Below are 21,613 nucleotides of genomic sequence, written 5' to 3' on the forward strand. Positions count from 1 at the left end.
CGCTGTGTGACCTTGGGCAAGTCACAGATCATCTGAGGGCCACAGGGCCATCAGCTGTATGATGAATTAACAACAGTACCCACTGCCTGACAGTGTGGGGACAATTCAGTGAACTGATCCACACAAAGGACCAGGAGGAGTGCCTTCTTGCAGGGTAAGTGCTCAGGAATCCTCTCCCACCACTGCCACTGTGTAGGTCAGGTTCTCTGTGGGCAGGGGCAGCAGGGACTGAAGAAGGCAGAATCAGATATCAGAATGAGCAAGAGGCCAGAACTCTGACAAATCCCAGGTGAACTCTGAAGCCTCCATTTTCACATCTGTAGAATGAGGCTATTGATAAATAGTACGAGGATTAAACGAAAGTAATCATTTGTTCATCTAATGATGTGTACATCATGTGTATATATATGTGTGTATATATATAATCTACGTGTATATATATAATAGATTCATTTAGAATGGCACCTGCTGTGTTCCAGGTACAGCATCAGGTTCTAGAGGTATAAGGGATAAAACCACACACAATCTAGTGGAGGAGACAGGACAAAACATAGTCACTCAACTGTATGTGATTGTGCATGTAATCAGGGAGTATGGCCCAGTCTGGGTGAAGTGCTTTAGCTCAGTGCCCGGCACAGCAAACATTCAAATGTGTAATAAAGGTCAGCTGCCATATTAGCAGTTGTTATTATTTTATTGTTATTTAACAAGTGAGGACTGGGCTGCTCAAAGTCACACCGCTGTGAAGAAGGATGGAAACGTGGGAGGTGAGAGAGAAGGGTGGGCATCAGAGGATTGATCAGTCTCAGGTGGGTGCTGCACTTCAGCCCCTGGCAGGGTGGATGGGCCGCTGCTTGAGGGGCATTGTGCCAGCCTTTTTCCTCACTTCACCAGGGTTGCAGATGGCTGCAGGGTAACCTGCATTGTTCAGTTGGCCTCTGGGCAGAGATCTAGCTTTAGTCCGTCTGTGCCTGTCTGGATGGGCCTGGCTTCAGACGTATGTCAGACTTGAGCCCGCTGACTGAGGGGGGAACTGACACACAAATGGGGCTCAGCCTAGGGACACCTTGCCTCTCATTCTTGCCTCAGGGCCTTTGCACTTGTTGCTTCTGCCAAAACAGGCTCTTTTTTTACCCCAGGTTTTCTATCCTCTCTTGGCTACTTCCACCTTGCCATTCAGCTCTCAGCTCAAATTCCCCAGGGAGACCTTCTCTGACCACTCCACCTATATCAGTCCCCCAGCTATTCTCTGTCACCACCCCGTGACTTACTATCTTCAAAACCCCATTATCTCTGAAATTGTCTTGCTTCTTACCTTGTCTGCTTTCCACCAGGACAGTGTTTCTCAACCTTTTTTCCTATTGCCATCCGCCTCAGGCATCTTTTTCGACATTCTTGTCCTTGTTGCCTTCCCGTGACATTTGAATACCACAGCTGTACTCCGTATCTCTTTATGTGCTGTGACCCCGTGGAAAGCCACAAACCACTGTAATATCCAAGAATTTTTTGCTTTGCCCCACTGGGAGTGATAGCCCTCCCGTTGAGAACACACAGACTAGAACAGAAGCTCCATAAAAGCAGAGATCTTCTTTGTCTTGTTCACTGCTGTGTCTCCAGTACTGGGCTTGGAGCATGGTTAGCACACAAGAAATAGTTACGGTGTGGGGCGCCTGGCTGGCTCAGTGGGTAGAGAGAGCATGCACTCTTGATCTCAGGATCGGGAGTTCAAGACCCACATTGAGTGTAGAGCTCACTTTAAAAAAAAAAAAAGAAAGGGGTGCCTGGGTGGCTCAGTCGGTTAAGCGTCCGACTTCGGCTCAGGTCATCATCTCGTGGTCCGTGAGTTCGAGCCCCTCGTCGGGCTCTGTGCTGACTGCTCAGAGCCTGGGGCCTGTTTCAGATTCTGTGTCTCCCTCTCTCTCTGACTCTCCCCCACTCATGCTCTGTCTCTCTCTGTCTCAAAAATAAATAAACGTTAAAAAAAAATTTTTTTAAAGACATATTTATGGTGTAAATGAAAGTCCAAAAACCCTGGAAGCACAAAGGAGACCTTTGTCATGGAGTCTCGTAAGCTGAGTAGCGGTTGGCTGAGGAAGATGATACGGGGAGAGTGACCAGTTAAGAGGACACACGGGTGAAAAGCACCCTGGAGTATGTTGGGTGGAGCCCTTCCATATATGTGGCCAGGACTGTTGGAGGCAGGATCTTGAAAGTGGTCCCAGCTTTGGCTTCTCCTGGGGACCCTGGTTCTTGGCTCACTGCTCTAAAGGGTCCTGATGCCAATTAGGGAGACACCAGTTCCTAGTCCAGGCTCTACCACAAACTAGCCGTGTGAAACTATAGAATGGGCAGGTGCATTGGTCTTACTAACTTGTGGGGGATCTGGCTGGCGGGGGAGTCCATGATCCTCCCATGGAAGTCATTAGCCATTGCCTATCCCCAGTGGCCCTGAAAACTCCTGCATGAATCCCATGGCAGCGGTCACAGCTACAAAGAGAAAACGTCCCCCACGTTGCTGTCACCTCAGCTGAGAATGCAGACAGCCTCATGCCCGGGTCTCTTGAAAGCCTCTGTGACATCAGAGACTTCCCTGCCACTCACCCTTGCATCTCACCCTCCTGCCCACCATGCCAGCTCTGGCTGAAACTAGTGGGAGCCATTGAGGAGCACCGGGGCTTATCTCTGCTTTTCCAGAACCAGGCTGCTCTGCAATGCTGCTTGTTTATCCAGGGCAACCGCCCACTGAGAAAATGGCTGTGTTTGTTTCCAAGTGTGTCGTGTGAACCTTGAGCTAAATATACCCACACCACTGTCTCCCCAGCACCCGCCCTGCAATGGCACACCCCATTTTGCTCATGCTCTGTCTGCAAAAGCAGTCCCCAGAATCCGTGGCCCCTGGAAATCCTACTCCCCCTCCCCAGGAGAAGGAGCTCCTAATGAAGGTTGTCCTGGCCAGGAATGCATGAGTCGGGGGGTTGGGCAGGTCAGAGTCTTGTTCTCTATGGCACCGAAACGAGAATGTTCCCTCCACCCTGGAATGACTGTTCCTGGACAGTGAGTGCTTTGTGCCCTTGCAGGGACAGGGCCTGTTTACTCCAACCCAGCCCCAGAGAGGAAAGTTTCCCGTGGCTGCCAGCCCTCTACTTTAGGAAAGTTCCCATCGAGAGAGCCAGGCCTCTCCCACTTTGGCTGCAACCCCAGTGTCCCTGGTTTCTTAAGAGACATTGGGCCCCTTGGGAGAGCCAGTTCCTTCTGGCCTTGGCCTCACTTCTCCCATGCCCCCGATAGCCCAGTAGTCTTCCCCCATCACAGATCCATCTTTTTTGTGACTCCACTTGGGCCTACTTCACTTAGGACACTTAGGACCAGAAAAATTACAACTCCTGTAAGAATTTCTTTGTCCACCAACACCCATGAGGCTAGCCGGGATGAGGGGGGAGAGACGGAAGCATATCCACACGGCGATGCCTGGGCAGCGACAAGGCCAGAGAATTAGGAGGCTGGCTGCTGCCACACCACTGCCCTTCTCTCTCCAGACCCAGGGCTCCTCCTCAACTCAACCCCCTCTTTCTAGAATCCCATTTTAGCGCTACTGACAGGACACATCATCCCAGCCCCCCACATAGGGAAGTGCTATAGCCATGCTTCCTTTGGAGCTGAGTGTCCCTGCGTCCTGATCCCTGGCTCTGCCACCTGTTAGCCGGCTGACCCCAGGCAAGGTCTTCCCTCTCCAGTGTGAAATGGGGCTCAAATCTAGCTGATGAAGGTGAAATGGGTAACTACGTGGCACTTAGTAGACTTGTAGTACCTTCATTCTACTCATGTGTTTATTGAGCACCAACACGTGCCAGACACTGTTCCAGGCACTGGGTATATAGAGACAAGACAGGGGCTCTGCCCTCGTCAAGCCACACCTAGTGCAAGAGACGAAACAAAGTGTTGAATCTGTTCATTATGCACCGTTATGAGAAGTGCTGGGGAGAAAAATAAAACAGGGTAAGAGGACAGGTAGAGAGGAGGATGGGTACCATTTTAGACGAGGTGGCCAAGGCAGGCCTCTCTGAGGAGATGACATTTGAGCAGTCGGGAGTGAAATGAGGGAGTGAGGTGGGTGGTGATCTGGGGTCAAGTGCTCCAGGCAGCGAGAACAGCAAGCTCCCAAGCAGATGTTGGAGGAAAAGCAAGGAGATCCGTGTGGCGAGTGTGCAGCAGGGAGGGAGGAGCAGGTTCCGCGAGACCTCGCTGGCCGTGGTGAGGAGTGAGGGCTTTATTCCAGGTGTGATAGGAAGCCTTGTGAAGGCTGAGAGCTTGGGATGAGATGGGAAGGAGTGACATGGCCTGGATGGAGGGACTTTTTCTAGTGGTTTTCCCCCCATACATCGTAAACTATCTGGTAAGGGCTGCAGCTTCGGTGTCTCTGCTGTTTCCCTGATAGCTTAATAAACACTCAGGAGTCTTTGAGTCATCTTGGCAGTTTGGTGCACAGGGCACTCTGCTAGGTACCAGGATGTGAGCAAAAATGACACTGGCTTTCTAAGTGCAAGGGAAAGCTGTTGGAGGACTTTAAACCCAGGCGTGCCGTGATCTGATCAAGGTTTTTAAAAATCCTCTGTGTGGAGCATGGACTGAGGGGGCTTGTCAAGACCAGAAGGAAGGCCAGGCACACATCACAGTGAGCAAACTGGCCTGGTGGAACTTGGAACCAACTGGTCTGAGGGAGCAGCCACCACTCGGCCAGTTGGGACCAGGTGGACATGAGGGCCCACCTTCTTGGTGGAGAGGAGGAACATGGGCCCTGGGACCAGCAGGTGATCCATTCACACTCTAGACACACACCTCCCTAGGCCCAGAGGCTCCTGGTCTGTAAATGGGAAGAGAGGGTCTGTACTGCAGCATTGTTGGGAGAATTAGAGGACAAATAGGGAGCAAAGCTGACTCACTAAAGGGTACTGCAAACCCCCTCTCCCTGCCCCACAGGCTGGCTCCGCCCTGGGCTGGGTAATTTAACCCACAGCCCTACCTTCCCCATATCATGTGCTTCCCTCCTGACTGGCCTCAGGGCTGAAGGCTGTTGCTCACCTCCTCCTGGGCCCAGAGTCACGCCCCCTGGGGGCAGGCCGAAAGACAGGACAGGGCCTCCTAGATCCTGTCCCAGTCCTGCATCATCATTGCTGCCCCTCTACTCTGCCCTGCTCTGTCTACCCATCACTCATCCTGGCCAGAGGCTCCCTCCAGAGGGAGAAGGAGCCTTTGGCTCATAATCCCCAGACTTGACCTGCCCCTGAATCACTGGGAATTTAGCCCCATCTCCTCTCCCTCCCTGCCCCCTCCCTCTGTCACAGCAGTGGGAAGGCTACTCACAGACTCAACTCCATGCTCCTCCTCTGCTTCCAGACCACACAGCCAGCCAGCTCTCCCTCACCACTTTACCCTCTTCTCCCCTGTCCCCTTATTTCCTGCCCTCTGCTCCAGCCACCTAGCCTCCTGTCACCTCCCTGCCCCTGCCTATCTCTTTCCCACAGGTTCTCCAGTGCCACTTTTTAGCCAGCTCACCTTGGACAAAGCTCCTTCCCAGCTTTGCACCTGTTATCTCAACAATAATGTGTGTTGGTCATCCCCAGCTGGGCATCAGGAAGAAGGGCCGCCTTTAACCCTGTATCTGGCCCAGAGGAGGCGCGGATGGCTATAGTTTTTCAAATCACCATTGCAGCAGATGGCCCCCTTCTCCTACCCACCCCCCCCCCCCAAGTTCTGTCAAAGGACTCAAATAACACCTTCTCTTCTTCTCCCTGCAGGACACTTTTGTGGAACTCTACGGGAACAATGCAGCGGCTGAGAGCCGGAAGGGCCAGGAGCGCTTCAACCGCTGGTTCCTGACAGGCATGACTGTGGCTGGCGTGGTTCTGCTGGGCTCACTCTTCAGTCGGAAATGACCAGACACTGACCACCCACTTACCCTCCCTGCCCTACCCTGCCCCCACCACATCCCTTTATCCAGCAACCATTGCCACCAGGAGAACCACTACATGCAGCCTGTGGCCACCTACCCATCACAGGGTTGGGCCTAGACCTGGTCCCCTGCAATTAGTTTTCTAGAAATCTACCATGCTTCTGTGAAAGCCACCTTCCCCACACCTCTGTTCTCCTGGCCTCAGAACCCACAGAGTTTCCCCAAAATCTGCCCCATGGAAGCTGGCAGGTGTGGGGGTGTATGTGGTTGGGGGCTGGAGGGCCCTGCCTGTTTGGTGGAACCCCCCAACCCCTTAGCCTCCCTGAGAATGCTTTCTTGCCAGGGAGCTGGAAAGTTTTCTGACCCTTTTCCCCAGGAGAGACTAGATTGCCTTCGTTTTGATGTTTGTGGCCTCAGAATTGATCATTCCCTATCCCTTCCAGGATCTAGGTCCCCTTCCTATCATCCCCACCTTCCCAAGAGCCACTTAAGGGCCACTTTTGACTAATTAGGGATTCAAGCTGCTTGGGATAAAGAAACAAGGACCAGGACCCCCTCTCCACCTCTGGCCTGGCCAAAGTCCCTGACCCCAATCCCAGTGTCCTCCAGAGGCCTCTGGCTAGAGGCCAGCCCCACCCAGGGTGGGGGGCTGTAGCTGCAGGAAGCACCCCATGCCAAAGCTAGGGTGGCCCTTGCAGTTTAGCACCACCCTAGTTCCTTTCCCCTTCCTTTCCCTTGGCTCCCATGACCATTACTAAGGGACCAACTGGGCCCGAGGCAGGTGCCCCAGAGCTGTTTATGGCCTCAGCTGCCTCACTTCCTGCGAGATCAGCCTGTGGCATCTTTGCCTTGGGCTGCTGCCCACAGAGTTCAGGGGTTCGGGGGCCTCGGCCCAGACATGAAGGGGAGCTACAGGGAGCAGCTGTGGGAGCCCTAGAGTCTTCCCTACCTCAGGCAGGAAGGGCAGGAAGGAGACCCTGATGCACGAGGTGTAGGTGGGGGTGGCTGGAAGGGCCAGTCCTACCTGGTCAAACAGGTGTGTGCCCCACCCCCATTCAGCCTGGGTCACCAGGCTGCCAAGGTCAGAGTGGCCTGGCCAGGAGTCCTTCAGGCCTCCCTCTACTCCACCCATGGCCTGTCTCATCCCCGGGGGTCCCGGCCTACCCCTAGCCATCCCAGGCTCTCTGCTGTACATATTCGAGACTAGTTTTTATTCCTTGTGAAGATGATATACTATTTTTGTTAAGCGTGTCTGTATTTATGTGTGAGGAGCTGCTGGCTTGCTGTGCGTGTGCACGTGGAGAGCTGGTGCCCGGAGACTGAACGGCCTGATGCTCCCTCCCCTGCCCTGGTCTGGGGAAGCCAGCTGGGGGTCCTGGCTCCTTAGGGGCAACTGCCCCCCCCCCCCCCACTCAGCCCCCACCCCACACTTGTTCCAGCTCTTTGAAATAGTCTGTGTGAAGGTGAAAGTGCAGTTCAGTAATAAACTGTGTTTGACTCAGTGAGCAAAGGACCTGGGCTCTTGTGTGCCCCGGGCTGGGGAAGGAGGGGCTGTGCGGCTGGCTGCTGGGCAGGGGTGCTGCAGGGGAGCTCCCTCTGGGCCTGATTCTCTCCACCAGCCATTGATAGGGTTTTTATTGAGCGCCTGCTGTGTGCTGAGCCACTGGGGCTGTGTGTGAACAGGATGGACACAGTCCCTGCCCCCAGGAACTGACATTCTAGGGGAAGAAACAGCCACTTGGCAAGTATTTACTGAGGCCTGCCTGGCACAGGCACAGTCCTAGAGCACTGGGGATTCTGCAGTGAACAAGGCCCTTCCTTTATGGAACTCCCATTCTTGGGAAAACAGACAAATACAAGGATGGGTCTGGCTGCTGGAGGGCAAAGGTGGAATCTGGGTGACCATGAGGAAGAATGGCAAGACTAATGAAGGACCTAGTGGGGAAGGAGGTAGGAAGGAGTCAGACTTGAGGTAACATTTTAATGGTAGATCCCACAGGATTTACTGATGGATGAGAAATCGGTCAAGAAAGAGGAATCAAGGGTGATTGGGAGTTTTTGGAATGGTGACACCATTATAATTACAAAAGTGAAGCACATTTCTGAGGCCAGTGCAACTTAAGAGGCTCATAGTGAGTGCCCCAACAGTATTCAATGTGGAGCCTGAGCTTGTCTGGGAGTCAGGAGTCAGGGAAGAATCCCTAGAAGACGTGGTAATGAGATCTAGGGCTGGAAGAATGTAGGAGTTAACTAAAAGAATGGGGGAAGCAAGAAGAGTGGTCCTGGTGAAGAAGCAGCAAGTGCACAGGGTGAATAAGTTTTCTTCAGGCTGAAGGAAAATGGGTGTGTCGAGTTGAGAAGGCCTCCTGGGTCAAGGTGATGCCAGAGCGGTGGGATGAGGGGGCTGAACTTGATCCTGAGGGCAGTGAGAGCCAGAGGGAAGTTGTCAGGGAATGATATGCCCCCATAGGGCCCCAAAACACCCTCTCGCAGCTGTGTGGAGAAGGTTCTGGAGGGGAGCAGAGTAGAAACCTGGAGACCAGTGAAGGAGCCATGGTTTGATAAGGTTCTGGTTCACAGGGTGGGCAAGTCAGGTGTGTTTCCTGGGTCACCCTTCCTGGGCTTGTGACTTTGGGCAAGCTACCTACCTTCTCTGTGCTCCCAACATTCACCTCCATAAATGGGATTGATGGCAGTACCCATCTCACACGACTGTGGTCCACATTGAATGAAATAACCCAAAAGAGCTTGGGGGAGGCTGGTTGAGGGAGTGGGGAGGGTGCGGCAGCGATGACCCCACCATCGGGCGGGCTTCCTATACAGTTCCACCTGTAGCAGCCGAGGTCCCGAAAGGGTGTGGGAAAACGAGGACTCTATGGGCGGGCGCTCCAGCCGGGGACGGAGCTGGAGGCGGGAACCTGCCTCGGACGCTCCGCCCCTCACGCCTTCAAGAGCAGGCTTGGCTGCCCCCTGGTGGTCGAGGCTGGTGAGACCTGAAGCCACGCCCACTGCCTCTGCCCTTCCGTAGCGCCCATGACCTCTGTCTCCCACCTGGCCAGCTTTCCCCGGTGTCCTCCGTCCTCCGCCCGGCTCACCAGAAGGACCTCTACACTTCCAATCGTTGGGTATTAGATTCAGAGCTTGCCACTGCTGTCCCTGTGCTCAGGGTCATCATTCTCTTTAGTTCAACACCCAAGTCTCCAGCATTTCCCCCACCCCTATCCCCACAATGTGTCCCTTGCCCCTGCTCTTTTACCTTAGCCACTCAGGCCCCTCTTCAGATTTTTGATCCTTCTGGAAACATCTTTTCACATACAGACAAATACATAGATATAAATATACTTTTATCCTCCCTGCCTTTTTTTTACACAAATGGTAACAGACCTACACTGCCTTGCATTTTCTCCCTAAGTAATGTCTGATACACGTTTACATACTCATACAGGAATCCCCGTGTACTCATCATACAGGTTCAACAGTTATCAATACTCATGACAGCTTCATGATTTATTCTAGCGGTGTAGTATTTTAACCAGACCTCTATCTAACTCAGTGATTTCCAACTTTATACATGCTATGGCATGTGCATAAAATACTGGAATTGCACACTGAGGAAAAGTTGGAAGGAGTTTCAGACTGTCCATGTGGGTCCGGGGAAGGGGACGGAATTCATTTCTGTATACTATATTTATAATGAGAAAAATGAAATATATTTCATAATGAACTTTGAAACAGCAATATACCTATTTTAAAATTTATTTCTTAAGAGACAAATATTTTATATGAGCTTTTATAATCAAAATGGTTCACACAAATTCCAATCAAGGCTTATTAATGATGATCTCTTAAAATTCTTGGTAGTTGACATCAACAAGAGACTTCATAGCTGCAAGTAGGTGCTAAAAGAAAAAATTTAACCATCCCAAAGCTTACAATTGAAATTATATTTAAGCATTCCAACAGCTCTTCCCTTTATTTAATTGACAAATATAATACATTCAAGTGGATTTCAAATCCAAATGAACTTTTTCATTTCAGGTATTTAAAAAAAAATTTTTTTTAACGTTTTATTTATTTTTGAGACAGGGAGAGACAGAGCATGAACGGGGGAGGGTCAGAGAGAGAGGGAGACACAGAATCTGAAACAGGCTCCAGGCTCTGAGCTGTCAGCACAGAGCCTGACACGGGGCTCGAACTCACGGACTGCGAGATCATGACCTGAGCCGAAGTAGGACGCTTAACCGACTGAGCCACCCAGGTGCTCCTCATTCAGGTATTTTAAATTAATGATGAGTTCCAGAACACAGGAAATGACATAAAGCTTTCCAGTCTTTTTTTTTTTTTTTTTTTTTTTTTTTTTTGAGAAAATTGTGACTTATTAACACTAGGCAAGGCTGCACAGCACGTAGGAAGAGAGGAAAGGAGGCAGGGAAAGAGGGAGAAAGGAAGGAAAGAAGGCAGGGACAGACTTTGTGGTAAAACCATTTAAATTTCATAAGAACTCATGGGCTGTTTGCACAGAATTGTTCAAGCTAAGTGTTCATGTATGAGCCCTCAGGAATGGGGCAGTTTCAATAATTTAGGAGGGAATTAATACTTCATATGACCAGAATTCTAACATTAGAGCATGGATATTTATTAAAAATCAAATAAGACAGGGACACCTGGGTGACTTAGTTGGTTAAACGTCTGACTCTTGATTTTAGCTCAGGTCACGATCTCACGGTCCAGTTTGTGGGACTGAGCCCTGTGTTGGGCTCAGTGTTGACAGTGCAGAGCCTGCTTGGGATTCTCTCTGTTCCTTTCTCTGCGCCTCCCCCACTTGCTCTTTCTGTCTCTCAAAATAAACATTTGAAAAAATCAAATAAGACAAATTTATAGGGATAATATTTGCCAATCTTAAAATTTGAGGAAGTCATTCTTAAAACATCGATACTTAAAAGTATCAAGGTGTCTGGCTGGCTCTTGATCTTGATCTCGGGGTTGTGAGTTCAAGCCCCACATTGGGTGTAGAAATTACTTAAAGATAAAATATTAAAAAACAAAACACTGAGGTACCGAGAATATAAGCATAAGAAAGAAAAAGTTCTGAAAATAAAAAAGGAATATAAACAATGCAGTGGCTAGCCAACAAGATAGTTTGTAAATTTGTTGCTGAGTGGGGAAATGACCAGTGCCTAGTCAGGAAGGCTCGGCTCAAATTGCACTGATGTACAAAACAGTGTCCCCCACCCCGCCCCTGCAAAGCAGAACAACTGTTCAGTGCCCCCCACCCTGCCCCCTGCAAAACAGAACAAAACACCTGTTCGCTGTCCTAATTGCCTTGTAAAAATAATAGCAATAAATAAAAATAATGATAAAGCCCTTATTTACAAACCATTTATGTGGCAGGACATCTCTCTGCAGCTGGTTGACCATCCCTTCTAGACACATCAGTCTCACCTGGACTTCATGCCAAGCTCCTGGGGCACCTGGAAACAAATTTCTCCGGTGGCTCCACAGACTTTGTGTGAAGGTCCTTGTGGAGGATGGGTGGCCACGTGCCCTGTGGCTGATCCCTGCAGTAGACATCCAGGAAGAAAGAGCCCAACCTTCGCCGTGCTCAACCCATCCTGGTGGAGCGGTGAGGGCCAGAGGAGACACAGGCTGTGTAGCAGTTAGGAGCAGGGCTCTGAAACCATACTTCCTAGGATAGCCCGGTGCCCTTAACCTCCCTGTGCCTCAGTTTCTTCACCTGTAAAATGGAGATGATAATAATGGGTGGTTATGCAGATTTAGTGCAGCTTTTATGCTTGTGAAGTGCTTAAGAATGGCATCTGGCACCATAAATGTACGTGCTTTTAGGCTAAGCTGTCAGACCACCCCCTTCCATCATCCCCTACCACTGCTCTAAGGACCCCTGAGGGGACTAGTCTTGGGACTCCAACTGCCCAAGCTCTGTGTCTTCTTATGGATATCCACTAAACGCGAAGTCTAAAGTAAGGATTCAGGTGTAAAAGCAGTTTAAGTGGTGATCCTAGGACAGCAGGGACAGCGAGGCAGGGCAGGCCAACACAGGGTACAATGGCACGTAAATTGCCACTTGAGACAATGGGGCTCTTTTCCAGGGCATCCTTTGAAAAACTTGTAGAACGCTCTAGGGACAAGAACCTCAGTGTACTCATTGAACGACTCCCATCCCTCATTGGCTGAGGGCTGCTCCTGTGTATTTCTCCCCAGCATTTGGCACTTCCCGCCTGCCCCAGGCTTGGGCCCGGCATCAACCTATGGTCAAAAGGACAAGGCAAGGCGCCCGTTCCTTGAATGAGAACTGTCCACCAAAGTTACACATGACTTCTGAGGACGGGCTTAAGGGCACATGGCCGGGGCAAAAACATGTCTGCCACAGCTCACGAAACTATGTAGCACACCAGCTGGGAAACTCTCCTGGAGGCAGGAACAATTTGGTAGTTCTCAACTCTTGCTAATCCAAACAGTACTGCAATCAACAGCCTGGTGTATCCGTCATTTTGCACATACACATGTACACCCACGGGATATTCATAGAAGTAGAATCACTGGGCCAAAGGATATATGCATGTGTTATTTTGACGGAGACAGCCAAAGCTGTCATCCCGTGGAACTGCGTGTCCCCTGCACCCTTGCCAACATCCGCGTGAACACTCTTTGATCTTTTGTCAATCTGGCTGAGGAAAAAAAAAAATAGTACCCTATACTTTAAAATTTCATTTTCAAAACTCTAATTGAGGTTGGCGTCTTTTAATAATTTGAAAGCCATCTGTGTCCCTGATAAGTTAATGAATCCACACAATGACCAGCAGGGGCTGCAAATGGCACCCAAGGACGCTGCCATCGTGCGCCTCCTGGTCAGAGAACACAGCACGCCCCTGAAATGTTCTTGTCGAAAGTCGGCTCTGCGTGTGACCAAAGCTTCTTTTTTTTTTTTTAATCTTTTTTTTAACGTTTATTTATTTTTGAGACAGAGAGAGACAGAGCATGAACGGGGGAGGGGCAGAGAGAGAGGGAGACAGAATCAGAAGCAGGCTCCAGGCTCTGAGCCATCAGCCCAGAGCCAGATGCGGGGCTCGAACTCACAGACCGCGAGATCGTGACCCGAGCTGAAGTCGGACACTCAACCGACTGAGCCACCCAGGCGCCCCTCTTTTTTTTTTTTTTTAATCTTTTTTTTAACGTTTATTTATTTTTGAGACAGAGAGAGACAGAGCATGAACGGGGGAGGGGCAGAGAGAGAGGGAGACAGAATCAGAAGCAGGCTCCAGGCTCTGAGCCATCAGCCCAGAGCAAAGCTTCTAAATGTAACCACCATGGATGGAAAATACAGGGGCACAAGAAAAGCTGCGTGGAACGCAATCGGTAAAACGCAGCCTGGCAGAAACTCCTCCGGACAAGTGACCCTGCTTCTATCTATACTCACACTTTTAGGAAAATGAAGCAGATCTGCTTTTTCCTTTTTCACCTAACGAAGCTAAAAACCCTGGACATTGCATATAAAACAAGCATAAGAAAACTGAAAAGTGAAGAGAAGGCAGACAGGCCAGGGACCTCAGGACCCCGGAAATGGCCCAGCGGCAAGTCCTCTGGGTTTTCTTTTTGCCTCAGAGATCCCAGACTTGGAGCCAAAGAAGCTGGAGCTGGCTGTTTTGGCTACCCAAAAAAAAGCCAATGGGCACAGAAAAGACAACACAGCCCCAACAAAAGCCTACTTTGTCTAGTCAAGGGATTAGGAAAGGAACAAGCCAGCAGGGTAGAACGTTTCTAGACAGTAAGAGCTCCACTCCAGCCAAACACCATGGGAAAAACAGTGGCCTTATCCACATCAGCGGAGGCCAAGTGGGGATCTGGTGACTCTGTCCAACCTCATGAGTCAAGGTGCCCAGACACTCCCACCAGTGTGGGATGTCGTAAGGCCAAGGGAGCCGGGACTTTCGTGTCTGCTGGCCAGTAACGAGCCCTCCCCGCCTGCCTCCTCCTTCCCACACGTCGATGCAGACACACTGGGAGCCCACGATTCCACCCCCACCTGGCAACAACGAAAGTGGGTAAAGGGATGTGAAGAGGGTAAAGTTTCTACACTTCACTCAAATTGCAAAATGACGGCGCCGGTAGACTGTGTTCTGTGCACGTGATGTAATACCTACGGCAACCACCATCACGGTTTGTGGGTTCGAGGCCTGCGTCTGGCAGGCTCCGCTCTCCCTCTCTCTCTCTGCTCTTCCCCTGCTCACGCTGTCTCCAAAGTAAGTAAATAAACTTAAAAACAAAAACAAAACAAAAAACCTCACTTCAAATGTATAGGCAGATGGAGGAAAAAAGGATAAAAAAGATCACGCAAGCAGCAAAAACTGATGGAAAAAAGAAACAGACAAATCCACAATTAACAATACACTTCTCTCAACAACTGACAGAACGACTAGACAGAAAATCACCAACAATATAGAACTCTCTACAGCACCATCAACAATGGAATCCAGTTGACATTCAGAGAACGTGACGTTCAACAGCAGAATACTCACTCTTTCCAAGTGCCCGCTGAATATATCTCAGTATAGACCATATTCTGGACATAAAACAAAAAACAAACCCCAACAAATTTGAAAGAATGGGAATCACACGATGTGTTCTCTGACCTCAGGAGACTCAAACTGGAAATTAACAACAGGAAGATGAGACGAAATCTCCAAACACTCAGAAAGCTAAACAACGCATTTCTAAATCATGCACGAGTCAAAGAAGAAGACTCTAGGGAAATTTAAAAAATACATTGAATTGAATGAGATGAGCGCATGACATATCAAAACTTGGAGGACACGGCAAGGGCAGTGCTGAGAGGGAAGTGTGTACCAGAAATGCACACATCAGAACAGAGAAAAAGTCGGGGCGCCTGGGTGGCTCAGTCGGTTGAGCGTCCGACTTCGGCTCGGGTCATGATCTCACGGTTCGTGAGTTCGAGCCCCGCGTCAGGCTCTGTGCTGACAGCTCAGAGCCTGGAGCCTGCTTCACATTCTGTGTCTCCCTCTCTCTCTGTGCCACAATCCCCCCCGCCCCCGCCTGCTCATGCTCTGTCTCTCTGTCAAAAATAAATAAACATTAAAAAAAAATTTTTTTAAAGAACAGAGAAAAAGTCTCCATTCAACAATCTAAGCTCCCACCTCAAGAAACTAGAAAAAGAGCAAAGTAAACTCAAAGCAAGAAGGAGGAAGGAAATGATAAAGAGTACAAATCAGTGAAATTTGAAGACATATACAGAAATAAAGAACTCTGATAAAGGTAACTACATAGATATAAAAGAAGCATTATTATATTTTGGGGTTATAACTTTCTTTGTCTCCTACATGATTTAAAATGCAAAGGGATAGGGGTGCCTGGGTACCTCAGTCAGGTAAGCGTCCAAGTCTTGATTTCAGCTCAGGTCATGATCTCGTGGTTCGCAAGTTCAAACCCCACGTCAGGCTTTGTGCTGGCAGTTCGGAGCCTGCTTGGGATTGTCTCTCTCTGCCCCTCCCCTCTCTCTCTCTCTCTAAATAAATAAATAAACTTTTAAAAAATTATTTTAAAAAGTGTGTATTTTAAAAACAAGAAACACAAATGGATAAAAAAAAAAGGGGGGGCATCTGGCTGGCTCAGTAGGAGGAGCAGATAACTCTTGATCTCAGGGCTGTGAGTTCAAACCCCATGCTGGGTATAGAGATTACTTAAATAAATATTTAAAAAATAACATACAAATGCCTAAAAACTTAGAACTCTATGTTAATGGGCACACAATGTATAAAGATACAATTTGTGACAAAATAATAGAAAAATATTAGAATGATAGAATAATTAGAATAACGGAAAGGGGGAGCATGGAGTGGTTTTTATATGTTACTCAAATTAAATGGGTATCAGTGCGAGATTGTTCTGAATTTCCTATGTTAATTGGAATCCCCATGGTGACGGTGAAGAGAATATTTTAAAAATATACACAAAAGGAAATGAGAAGAAATCGACAATGTAAGCATCACTAGAAACCAACCAGCCCTACCAGACATCTATAGAACACCCCACCCAACAACAGCAGAATACACATTCTTCCATACACATGAAAATGTGCTTCAGGGTAGGCTGTGTGTTCAAGCACAAAACAAGTATCAATAAACTTACTTTTTTTTTATGTTTATTTATTTATTTATTTGAATGTTTATTTTATTTTTGAGACAGAGAGACAGAGTGCAAGTGGGGGAGGGGCAGAAGAGAGGGAGACACAGAATCTGAAGCGGGCTCCAGGCTCCAAGCCGTCAGCACAGAGCCCGACGCGGGGCTCGAACTCACAAACCGTGAGATCATGACCTGAGCCGAAGTCAGACGCTCCACCGACTGAGCCACCCAGGCGCCCCAGTGTTTGTTTTTGAGAGAGAGAGAGCATGAGCGGGGGAGGGACAGAGAGAGAGAGAGAGACAGATGGAGACACAGAATCCAAAACAGGCTCCAGGCTCTGACCTGTCAGCACAGAGCCTGATGTGGGGCCCAAACTCGGGAATGGCAAGATCATGATCTGAGCTGAAGTCGGATGCTCAACTGAGGTGCCCCAATATTTTTTTAATTTGAGAGAGAGAGTGAATCTTAAGCAGAATCCACACTCACTGCAAAGCCCAGAGCAGGGCTCAATCCCATGCCCTTGGGATCTTGACCTGGGCCAAAATCAAGAGTCGGATGCTCAACTGACTGAGCCATCCAGGTGCCTTTTTTTTTTTTTAAGTAGGCTCCACACCCAATATGGGTCTTGAACTCACAATCCTGAGATCAAGACCTGAGCTGAGATCAACCAACTTAGCCACCCCAGCACCCCAGGTTTGTTTTTTGTGTTTTTTTTTACATTTACTTATTTATTTTGAGAGAGACAGAGAATCTGCACTGACAGTGTGGAGCCCGACTCGGGGCTTGAACTCACAAACCGTGAGATGATGTCCTGAGCCGAAGTCAAGAGTATGACATTTAACTGACTGAGCCCCCCAGGCCTCCCCCAGGTGTTTTTTTTTTTAACATATTAAGGAAATCAGCCCTCTGTGTCTCATACAGATAAATACTTGTTAGTTTCTTATCTGTCTTTGCAGTCTCTCTCTCTCTTTCTTTGTTTTTACTGATAATTTTACTATTACAGGACATTTTGACCTCATGGTTGTGTTTATCCCAAGACTATTTTGACTATGAGTTTTGACTCCAAATATTTTTATCAGAATTACACTAATTCTAATACATCAAGAAAGGGCTTTTTTTTTTAAGAGAGAGCTTTCTTGAGCAAGCTGCCTGAAGTCAATTTTATTCCTCAATCAGTTATTTTATGACCAAAGTCAAATCCTTTCCAATGTTTGCCATTTTAAATTTAATTTTACAAAATTATTTTTTTCATTGCAATCAACTTGACCTTGTGGAGTAAATGCTGCCAACAAGATGTGATTCTCCCCTCAGTCATTTTTACCCACATTTCATTCCTTTTTTTTTCTTTTTTAATTTTTTTTAACATTTGTTCATTTTTGAGAGACAAAGAGAGACAGAGCACAAGTGGGGCTGGGGCAGAGAGAGAGACACACACAGAATCCAAAGCAGGCTCCAAGCTCTGAGCTGTCAGAACAGAGCCTGATGTGGGGCTCGAACTCATGCATCATGAGATCATGACCTGAGCTGAAGTCGGATGCTTAACCAACTGAGCCACTCAGGCGCCCCATCCACATCTGATTTCAAGGGTTTTCTGCCATTATGCATTGTCTGCTAGTATCCATTATTTCTATTTGGTCCGATTTAAAAAAAAATTTTTTTTTAATGTTTTATTTTATTATTTGAGAGACAGAGAAAGACAGAGCATGGGCAGGGGAGGGGCAGAGAGAGAGAGAGAGGGAGACACAGAATCCGAAGCAGGCTCCAAGCTCTGAGCCGTCAGCACAGAGCCCAATGCAGGGCTTGAACCCACGAACCATGAGATCATGACCTGAGCCGAAGTTGGACGCTCAGCCCACTGAGCCACCCAGGAGCCCCTTGCCAGAATTCTCAGGCCTAAATTTGACTATCTAAATGTCAAAATGTTACCGTTTGAAGTTTTGTCGACATCCAAGTTACTGTGGGTCAGTTTTAGCTTTTATCAACATGATCGTGTGTTGGTTACTTCTCCCCATCTGTGAGAGGGGGTGGTATTTGCTCACAGTTTCCCTCCACCCCACGCTCGCCACGTGTACTCCGACGGAGGCTATTTCTCTGCCCGTCGATGTTGGGCTTGGCTGTGGGTGGCAGACTATATTGTCCAAAGGTGGCCACAACCATATTTCCCATCTCATGTGCATCTTACATCTTACACTGTGACCATCGGGTAGGGAAGTCTATGTCCGCTCCCTCTTTTTTTTTTTTTTTTTTTTAATTTTTTTTTAACGTTTATTTATTTTTGAGACAGAGAGCATGAACGGGGGAGGGTCACAGAGAAAGGGAGACACAGAATCTGAAACAGGCTCCAGGCTCTGAGCTGTCAGCACAGAGCCCGACTCGGGGCTCGAACCCACGGACCGTGAGATCATGACCTGAGCCGAAGTCGGACGCTTAACCGACCGAGCCACCCAGGCGCCCCTGTCCGCTCCCTCTTGAACGCGGGTGGAGCTTTGTGAGTGCCTTGACCAACAGGGTTCGGCAGAAGTGATGCTATGTGTCTTCCGAGGCTAGATCGTCGAGAGTGCAATACCCTTTGTTCTTGTTCTCTTGGAGTGCTCTCTTGGGACCCGCCCACCAGGCTCTGAGGGAGCCCAAACTAGCCCACACAGAGAGACCACCCGGGCATGCCACAAAAGAAGGATGTCCGGTTGACAGAGCAGGCCGGCTGGGCCAGCTGACAGCCAGTGTCAACCACCAGAGTGAAAACACCTCCAGAACATTCTGGCCACTGCCTCTGGAGTGCTCCCAGCCGAGACCTCAAACATTCTAGAACAGAGGCAAACAGTAACTGCTGTGCCCTGCCTGAATTGCTGACCCACAGAATTGGCGAGCAGGATAAAATGGCTGCTTTGTGCCACTACGTTTTGGGGTGGTTTGGAAGGTAGCAACGGTACCGGAACACCAGAGGACTTGCTTGGACCAGTGGAAGGTGGTGCTGATTCTGTGGAGCCCGGGCTTTAAGAGCATCACGTGTCCCTAACCATCCCCCTGCCCCCTCGGCAGTCTCTGACTTCTGCCAAGAGACAAAAATGCCCTCAGTGCCCGCAGCTCCCAGAACAAGGAGACACATGGAATCACTTTGAACCCAACTCTTGTGGGTTGAGTCACGTCTCCTCTGAATTCGTTATGTTGAAGCCCTAACTTCAGAATGTGAGGATATTTGGAGATAGGAATTTTAAAGAGGTAACGAAGTTAAAATGAGGTCATTAGGAAAGGCCTTAACCCAATCTGACGGGCGTGTCTGTAAGCAGAGGAAATCTGGACATACAAAGAGACACCAGGGACGTGCATGCAGAAAGGAAAGAACATGTGAGGACGTAGCAGGAAGGTGGCTTTGCAAGCCAAAGAGAGACGCAACAGGAGAGACCAATCCTGCCAACATCTTGGACTTAGAGCCTCCGGAACTGTGAGAAAATACAGTTTTCTGTTGTTTAAGCCACTCAGTCTGTGGTATTTTGTCACGGCAGCCTGTGATGTTGTGATCTATACTAAGAAATCTACCTATTTGGCTCCTGGCACAGAGCTTCTGAAACCCTTGGAATTTCCTGAAGTGGTGAGAGCCACAAAGGTGTCTCTTTGTTATGTCAATGATGTGATTTTTTTTTTTTTTTTTGGACCCCATCTTGGGACGGGTTGCCCAGAGAACAAACCACATGATTAGAGGGTTGGACTTTCAGTTCCCACACACCCCGCCCCCAACCCCATCCCACTCCTGGGGAGGGAGAGGGGGCCCCCCTGGAGGTTGAATCGATCCCCAATGGCCAATGATTTCGTCGATCATGGCTATGTAATGAAGCCTCCATAAACCCCCAAAAGGACAGGGTTCGGAGAGCTGCTGGGCTGGTGAGCACGTGGAGATGTGATGACAGCAATGCCCGGACAGGACATGGCAGCTCCATGCCTTTCCCCATGCTCTCTTCCATCTGGCTCTTCCTGAGTTATGTCCTTTTATAAGAAACTGGTAATCCAGTAAGTGGGTTTCCCGAGTTCCGTGAGGTGTGCTGGTAAATTAATCAAACTCAAGGAGGGGGTCGTGGGATCCTCTGACTTATAGCCAGTCCGTCAAAAGTGCAGATAACAACCTGGGCTTGGCCTGGGGGGGGGGGGGGGGGGGGCGGTGTCTTAAAGTAGGGGGCGGGGCAGTCTCGCAGGACCGAACCCTTAACCTGTGGAAGCTGACGCTATTTCCAAGTACACAGTGTCCGAATTGAGTTGAATTTTCATACACCCACCTGGCGTCCAGGGAATTGTTTAGTGGGTCCAGGAACCTAAAAGACGCCCCAGAAAACCAAAGTACTAACCCGCAGTCCGGAACTAAACCTGGCTGATCCCGGCAGAGCCTCAGCCAACCCACAAGCCCATGAAAGTAGAAATAAATGCTCAACGTTGTGAGTCACCAAGTTTTGGGGGTTGTCGCACAGCATTACTGTAGGCGAAAAAACTGACGAGTTTAACATCTGATTTGTTTGCCTTGGCCGAGGGGCTGGGTCAGAACAATGGGGTCAAAATGTACTGCTGACCATTTCTGTAGCTAATACCCCAGGAGCCTCCAGCTGGCTGTGTCCATATCAGTCCTGCCCAGCTGGCTGGGGGATCTGGAGGGCAGGGCTCCTGTCGGCTCTGTCTCTGGGTCCCTAGCATCTCTCATGCTAAGGCAGTGGCTAATACAATGGGTCTCATACCACACAGAGCTCAGGACCAGGCAGTTGCCTTTCAGATAAAAACCAAATCGATGTGCAAGACTCCCCATACTCTGGCCCCAACACACTCTCCCAGCTCCATCTTTCCCTGCTTTCCCCCACATGTGTCTCTTCGGTAGGGGCAGCAGGGCCTACAAAGCCCTGTGTGAGTCTCCTACTCCCCCACCCGTCCTAGTCCAGATCTTCCTTCTCTTCTGTGTGATAGCCCAACGGGCTTCCTTTATTTCCTCTATCATGCCGTGGTCCTCACTACCACAGGGCCTTTGCACATGCTTTTCTCTGCCCAGAATGCTGTTCTACCACCCCTGTTACCTAGTTATGAGTCACCTTCCATATCTCAAGTCTGAGGACACTTCCTCAGGGAAGCCGTCTCCGACTTCTCTAGATGAGTGCAGTTTCCGTCTGTTGGTCAGTTCAACCAGGTACCGCCTCTTCTTAGCATTCATTTGCACTATAACTTATTAAAGTGGCCGTCTGGCTAATGTCTGTCTCCCCATTGCAGCATGTCAGATTCATAAGGACCCGGAATTCCTGACACTTGAATGAGGTCTCATCCGCTCTGTACCCCCCTGGTACACAGTGGATGCAAATAACCATTTGGTGATTGAATAAATATTGTTGTCCTGACTGCCCTGTTAAATGCCTCCAGTGGCATCGAGGGTGTCCATGGAGATGTGCTGTTCGGGTCTCTCTCTGAGAGAACCTGCTGTAAGGTGGGTGGTATGATCACTTCCTGCCACTGCTCTTTCAGAAGTGCTGCAGTGCTCGCGCG

General features: G+C 49.2%; 1 protein-coding gene across 6 annotated transcripts in view; it reads left to right on the forward strand.

The window, feature by feature from the left end:
- The window catches only part of BCL2L1 (BCL2 like 1), a 51,113-nt gene extending 41,822 nt beyond the window's left edge, over positions 1–9,291 (forward strand). For all 6 annotated transcript variants that reach the window (XM_019458858.2, XM_019458860.2, XM_019458857.2 and 3 more), the window contains exon 3: positions 5,796–9,291. In XM_019458858.2, coding sequence (XP_019314403.1) covers positions 5,796–5,933 — 138 coding nt within the window. In that variant the 3' untranslated portion in view covers positions 5,934–9,291. The remainder of the gene's footprint in view (positions 1–5,795) is intronic.
- The last annotated feature ends 12,322 nt before the right edge of the window (positions 9,292–21,613 follow it).

The sequence above is a fragment of the Panthera pardus genome, unplaced genomic scaffold (assembly GCF_024362965.1).
Source record: "Panthera pardus isolate Hobbes unplaced genomic scaffold, ASM2436296v1 HiC_scaffold_25, whole genome shotgun sequence".
Taxonomy (NCBI): domain Eukaryota; kingdom Metazoa; phylum Chordata; class Mammalia; order Carnivora; family Felidae; genus Panthera; species Panthera pardus.